Raw genomic sequence first — 7,500 nt, forward strand, 5'->3', positions numbered from 1 at the left:
GAAGAAGGAGAAGAAGAAGAAGAAGAAGGAGAAGAAGAAGAAGAAGAAGAAGAAGGAGAAGAAGAAGAAGGAGATGAAGAAGAAAAATAATACTAATAATAATAATAAGAAGAAGAAGAAGAAGGAGAAGAAGAAGAAGAAGAAGGAGAAGAAGAAGAAGAAGAAGAAGAAGGAGAAGAAGAAGAAGAAGAAGAAGGAGAAGAAGAAGGAGAAGGAGAAGGAGAAGAAGAAGAAGAAGAAGAAGAAGAAGAAGAAGAAGGAGAAGAAGAAGAAGAAGAAGAAGAAGAAGAAGGAATTCATGAGTTGGAGCCATGTTAACACTAGAGCAGCCGTGCCTTTGTACCCACCCGCCTCGGGGGTCAAATGACCCCCTCTTTACAATGCTAAGCTGCTATTTACACACAACGACCACAGTTGGCCACTTGTAAATTAGCCTGCTTCCTACACAGACGTCAAAAACGTCAAAACAGCTTTATACTAGCTTATCCTTATGTGATTTTGAAAATGTAAGGATACTGGGTGGTAGAACGCACATATCTAGGAAAAGTCATGAAAGGAGGCTCCTGAAATTTGATTGAGTGCAAAGATATAACATGTTTTTTACTCACAGTAAACACCTGCCATGAGAATCAGAATCGCTAATCATCCTTGGTTTATGTATATGGCTGGTTTCAATGAATATGGCTAAAACACCATGCATGGAGAAATTATTGTACAGGCAATGCATATTATGTCATCACTTAGGATTAGATGTAGGATTTATGGATGAACAAAAACAGTGGGCATTCTATATCATAGCACAGCATCTGTAGCCAAGACAGCAAAGGGAATGCTAGGAGCATTTACCTACTTCCTTATGTGTGTGCTCTGTAGATCTAACATCCGTCCAGAGAATGGTTCCAGTAACTTCCATGAGTTCCGCATGCACACCTTTAAGAGCATCACCTCCTGCAGCTCCTGCCACATGCTGCTGAGGTGAGCACGCACGTGCACGTGCACACACTCTAACACACAGACACACACACACACACACACGTACACATGCACGCACGCATGCACGCACGCATGCACGCAAACACACACAAACACTCACATAAACGTACACATACACGTACACACACACATACACACAAACAAACAAACCAATATTAATACACAGAAGCACATTGGAAAGACCCTCATCCTTGAGTTCCAGTCACACCAAGCTAAATTGCACCACTGTTTTATTCGTTCATCTGAAAATAAAAATTCCCCCCTTCGTGACGTTAGAATTATAAGGTTCTATCTCCATTTTTGTCAAAATTGAGTTTTTTCCATAATCTGATCCATTAGGTGTTTATTAATACCTGTGTGGTGTTATTTTTAAAATGTTGACATTTTTGAGTTAGTAATTCATAAAATACAAAGGTTCCATCTCACAGAACATAATGGAATGTAAAAACTTTGAAGCTCAATATCTCTGAACTGCCCTGAACGGAGATAGAACCTTATCATTCTCAGCTCACGTGTTGTCATTCCCAGATTCTACAGTCTTATGCAATCCTCACGGAAAAGATCACAGGCGGTAGATGACAGACAGCTAGGCCAACGAATCGGGACGGAGGAGAGGATGAGAGAGAGAGAGGGAGATAATAGAATAAATCTGCCGTCAGTTTGGGTTTCATACGTTTAATAAAGACCTCCGAAGCAGTTATGAAAAGTAAAACAACGCCCCCCGGCTGTTTGAGGTTTGACAGGGAGATGCGTTCCACTGATAGTTCTGACCTGAGAGGAGGAACTTGGAGAGGCAACAAAGCTCAGCTTTTCACTGTCTCTTCCTCCTCCTCCCTCCTCCCTCCTCCCTCCTCCCTCGTTCTCTTTCTCACTCCCTCCGGCGACTCTTTGAAATGTCACAGGCTGTTTTGTTTTGTTTTGCAGGGGGGTCTTTAACCAGGGTTACCTGTGTTCCAAATGTGGGCTCGGCGCTCATAAAGAGTGTCTGGGGAGGCTCGGCTTCTGCGGGAAAACAGGTGAGACCCCGTAATGAGTCTACACAGACACACAGACACACAGACGGACACACACACAGACGCGACACACACAGAAAGACACACACACAGACGCGACACCCACATACACACGCCGTATCAGCTCTGACCTTTAATTTGGTCACCAAGGTAACTGACTCCACGATGGCCAACAGCAATGGTTAAAGACATTTCTAGAGCATACATGCTGTCTCCCGATTGTACAATATAGGACAGTATATTACACGTTTACAACCCCACTAATTGCTCAAGTTGAACCAGACCTTGAAGACAGACCTACAACACACACTCTCTTCCCAAGCCCAATGTATACTTCTGCGTAGAATTTACGCGTGGCTACGCCTTAGCCTACGCAAGGGCTCTCCCAATTTATAGTTCTGCGTTGGTCGGTCTGCGTATACACCCTGTCGGAATCATGTGACGCTACCAAGCGGACCAATCACAGTTCTTACGGTCTGCGTAGGTGTGCCGCGTTACATTTTCCGAGAGGTGCGCGAAAAGGTACGGCGTAGGCTACGGAGTAGGTTTTACGCAGAAGTATAAATTGGGCTTTACTCTTGAACAAACAAGGCCTGAGTGAGCACTCTTCAAGCACATCTCACCATGTCCTCCTGCCACCATTGTAATGTGTCACCACTCCTATCAGACGGATATGAGTGAGGCTCTGTTGCTGTATAGTACAGTAGTTAGGCCATGAAGCGCATGGAGCTAAGTCAAATATAGAACAACGTAGTATGATAGCTCTTGATAGAAGTGTTTCATGCAAATGGTAGTACAAGAAGTTAGAGAACACGTTCGTGTGTGGGATCTGTCACACTGTGAGCCTCCAACACTTGGCACCCTGCATATTTAACCTCAGGCATTAAAAGTGCATTAAGCGTGATAGTCTGCTCGCTGTGCATGCATAACCCTGGAACAATAGAAAGAATGTGACAGATTAGAGTAGTGACAGGCAAACAGGTCCTATAAACCTGCAGAGTGTGCCCGTGTTTTGTGTGTGTGTGTGTGTGTGTGTGTGTGTGTGTGTGTGTGCACAAGTTTGTGTGTGTGAGTGTGTGTGTGTGTGTGTCTATGTATGTGTGTGTTTGTGCATGCTTTCATGCGTGTGTGCGTGTGTTTGCGCATGCCCGTCTGTGTGTGTCTGTGTGTGTGTGTGTGTGTTAGTGTGCGTGCGTGGGTGCGTGCGTGAATGCATGCGTGCGTGAGTTCAGATCCAGCAGCAGGGGTGCCGGCTCCTGTAGGTCTTGACATCACTCATGGACGCAATCAGGTCACAAGCGCAATAAAGCCAGCGCCAGACGCACCTGGGCCGCCGAGAGCTCCCTGACTAGATTAGTGTCCTACCACAGGGGCTGGAGAAACACAGAGGACTCTGGGATGTCTCCCACAATCCTTCCCATCATCCCCCTAGAAGACTTTTTTGACAGTGTAAATATGAATTAGAGAGTGGCACAGAATTGACAACGTAGTGTAGATTTGTTTCCCCCCGGACGTTGGAACTGAGTTTGTAGTTTAAAAGAACATCTCCTTCGTGATTGTTGTTCGTCGAGTACTGTACAAAAAAACAGGACGAGTTAGAGCACATGATGACGACATAGTTCTAGAACGTTTCCCAAACAACAAATACACAGTTACAACATCGGAGGACCGTTGATAAGACTAGGAAGTCCAGAGACTTACACAATACATTTACAACCAGGTGTAGTACGGTACCTCCTGTACTCTAGAGGTGGATGTTTGTCTGCGTTGTTATTGTTTACTGCAGTCTCTCTTTCACTCTTTTGCTCTTTTGCTCTTTCGCTCTCTCCCTCTGTCTCTCTCTCTCTCTCTGTTATCAGCCTATTCAGTGCAGGTGCAGGTCAAAGTGCACTAGTGTGTGTGTGTGTGTGTGTGTGTGTGTGTGTGTGTGTGAGTGTGTGTAAGGGAGGGGGTTATGGGGGGGGGGTGTGTAGCCTGTCCCAAGGGAGCCAATGAAACAAACTCTGAGCAGAGAAACCCTCGTCAGCCCTGCCTCCCTGAAGTGCTTCACTCTAGACTCCTGCCAGGTATCTGCAGCAGAGCAAAACAAACGCAGGCGTAAAGGAGAGCAGACAGGCTCGGGAGTTCTTTCTGTTTCACTAATGAGAGATTACTGCGCCAGGAGTGTGTGTGTTTGTGTGTCCTTGTAACCCACTCACCATGCCTGTTTTCAAACTCCTTTCAGATCCTGCCTCCTTCAGAACTCAGGTGAGCTACTGTGTGACACTGCTCACTTTGAAAACTTTTCACACACTGTGGATATCGCCAAGGAGCCTCCAATTTACTTGCTTATTTTAGCATGCAAATAGATAGTGAATAGATAGTCTTTTGAGTGTTAAATGATGTGGCCATGTAGGCCTGTTTGCAGGATAGCTTCAGCTCCCCTGTGATGCATTTGATGGCAAAAGTACTTTTAAACGCTAATGATAATGGACAAGGTAAGAGATTTACTGCTTTTGCAATGTTGGAACGATTTAAGGTGCTATGCGAGATTTCTCCTACCGATGGGAGTTATGACAGGTCATATAGGTGATAATGCATAATGCATTGAAATGCATATGCTCGGGTTGTGGAGATGTGGATAAAATATTCATTCTGTGTTTGCACAGCAGGCATATTCATGGGATTACAGAACCTGTCCCTCCATATTCATCTCACTGCAAGACGAGACACACAATCATTTATTTAGCATATAATGAGGTGGCTGCAGAGAATTGCATTTACTGTTGATGCAACCTTACAGAGTACAGAGAAACTTTACATTACCCACATACCTTACAGTAATGGATGTTCCTGTGGGCCTGTCAAATCGTATGAATATAGGTTGAAACGACGCCATGTATAAGTCCCACTGGACTGTACAGTAAAGCAAGTGCACACAACAGTGGAAACGACAGGGGCATTGCCTATAGGTTAGTACAGTAGGGAGGGGGAGACGTTAGGTTTGAATCTTACAATCTCTGGCCAGACCTCTGCAGAAGAAGAGATAGAGAGATGTGTGAGACGTGTGCGTGTTGTTGTTCGTTCACACAACAGTCAGTCATGGTGTCTGTGTCTTTTGTCTTTTCAGGACAAATCGTTGCACGGACGCCGTTCAGATCCAGGTTAGAGCTTCCGGAACACGCCACGGCAATACAAATCATCTGCTACAGCTACCCACTCACCTCCATTCTATAACCCCCCTCCCTCTCTCTCTCTCTCTCTCTCTCTCTCTCTCTCTCTCTCTCTCTCTCTCTCTCTCTCTCTCTCTCTCTTCTCTGTGGGAATGCACTTTGGCGCAGTGCAAGCTCTTGAATCAAAGACATACAGCCGTGAATGGGGGGGTGTCAGTCTCACATTATGTTGGCCATTGCCTTCCTTTGTATTTTTCCCTCCATTACACTGTGGGAAAATTATTATTGACGCACAACGTCCTGGAATCAATAGTCTCTTGATTGCTTTGCCCCATGTAATGTAATAATTGTCCACAAAAGGCAGGCAGACACAGGGTATGTCCTTGTGTGGTTGAGAAGGTATTTCATGCCCTGAGACGATGTTGTCTTCAGTGATGGTTCTCACATGCTGTGTCCGGTAGCTGTGCCTGGAAGGGCGAGCTGATGCATGTTCTGTTTACCCAGACTTCACTACCAGAGGGCTGGAATCAGATATTGAGAGGAGGAAAACACAACATAGAGAAAGTCACCTCACCATCTATTGGGTTTAGAGGGAAAGAGTCAAACACACGCACCACACACATGCATGCACGCACGCACGCACGCGCACACGCACACACACACACAGACACATACACACACACACACACACACACACACACACACACACACACACATATATATATATATATATATATCTGTTGATAGAAATAATTTATTATAATCATTAATAATTATAATTTACCGGTTTCTCGCAATTATTTATCTCGGGAAACGGGAATGGTTTCAGGCGGGAAATCTCAGGAGACGGCTCCGCTATTCAACCTGAGTGTGCATGTGTGTGTGTGTGTGTGTGTGTGTGTGTGTGTGTGTGTGTGATTGTGTGTGTGTGTGTATGTGTGTGTGTGTGTGTGTGTGTGTGTGTGAGAGTGAGTGTGTGTGTATGTGAGTGTGTGTGTGTGTGTGTGTGTGTGTGTGTGTATGTGTGTGTGTGTGTGTGTGTGTGTGTGTGTGTGTGTGTGTGTGTGTGAGAGAGAGTGTACCAGCATGTGTGAGAGCTCCATCTTCAAACTTGGCTTGCCTGCTTTCTTTGCTTCAAAGCAACGTCTCCATGGACGGCCAGAGGACCTTCACACAGCCATAGTCAACGCCTCTATGTTAGGCCAGGAGGTGTAGTGAAGGGGTAGGAGAGCTTCTCACAGAGACCCCCCCCCCCATCTACCCCAGTAAACAAAGAGTCCAAAAGACGTCCTCAGGGAAGCCGGAATGTGGGTTCAGGTGACGTCTTTCTAGGACGTCCAGATGACATCTTTAGGACGTCTTAAAACAATTCTGTAGTCCATTAGACGTCCTAAAGACGTCACCTGGACGTCCTAGAAAGACGTCATCTGGACCCACATTCCGGCGTCCCTGAGGACGTCTTTTGGACTCTTTGTTTACTGGGACAGCACACCTCGCATCCTGTGGAGTTGAGAAACCTTCAAAAGCTGTCCCTCTCACACTGTCCCCTCCTTTCCCCCATTCATCCCTTTTCTATTCATACTCTTGTCTCTGTATAATAGTCCATATGCTTTTCCATCACCATGGACATGTAACATAACCCCACACATTTACATTTGAACCATTTAGCAGACACTTTTATCCAAAGCGACTTACAATTAGAGATGACACAGACAATCTCCCTGGAGTGACTTAGGGCCAAGTGCCTTGCTCAATGGCACTCCGAGGTGGGATTTGAACTTCTGACCTTCTGATCACCAGTCCAACTCACTCATTATAAACACATGCTATTATTGTTTGGCCTTGTATACAAACATAATTGTAGGATATTTGAGTCCATGGTTTCATGTAAGCTATTGTGTTTTGTTGTTGTTGTTGTTGTAATTGGCCTTAATGTGTCCATGCATATTCATCGTTTTTTGGGGAAAAAGCTAGATGGTTTAGGTCATAATAAAGTTAGATCATATCTGGTTATCTTACAGTAAACACAGTGTTCTGATCTTCCTCTTTGTCTGTCTACCTCAGGTCTACCTAAGATGTTGGTGACCAGGAACTACTTTGGTACTCCCAGTCCCATGTGTGGCCCAGCCCTCAACATCCAGACGGGGGACATCATCCAGCTCATCTGTGCTGACCTGCACAGCTCCTGGTGGCAGGTGAGGAACCACTGGAACCCTTCCCGGGGCTGGTTGAATGAATGATCTGTATTGTCATTGTACGGGTACAACCAAATTGAAATGCAAACCCTAGGTGCTAACAATCAACACTGTCCTAAGATAATAAAACACAGTCCTAAGATAATA

The 7,500-nt window shown here is 45.3% G+C and overlaps 1 protein-coding gene across 1 annotated transcript in view; it reads left to right on the forward strand.

The window, feature by feature from the left end:
• Window positions 1-7,500, forward strand: part of vav3 (vav guanine nucleotide exchange factor 3) — a gene marked incomplete at both ends in the record, with an annotated part of 77,023 nt that overhangs the window by 51,918 nt on the left and 17,605 nt on the right. Inside the window, 5 exons of the mRNA XM_080544349.1 lie at window positions 874-975; window positions 1,918-2,009; window positions 4,231-4,253; window positions 5,116-5,149; window positions 7,223-7,353. Coding sequence (XP_080400475.1) covers window positions 874-975; window positions 1,918-2,009; window positions 4,231-4,253; window positions 5,116-5,149; window positions 7,223-7,353 — 382 coding nt within the window. The remainder of the gene's footprint in view (window positions 1-873; window positions 976-1,917; window positions 2,010-4,230; window positions 4,254-5,115; window positions 5,150-7,222; window positions 7,354-7,500) is intronic.

The sequence above is a fragment of the Nansenia antarctica genome (genome assembly GCF_963989245.1).
Source record: "Nansenia antarctica genome assembly, chromosome: 13".
Classification (NCBI taxonomy): domain Eukaryota; kingdom Metazoa; phylum Chordata; class Actinopteri; order Argentiniformes; family Microstomatidae; genus Nansenia; species Nansenia antarctica.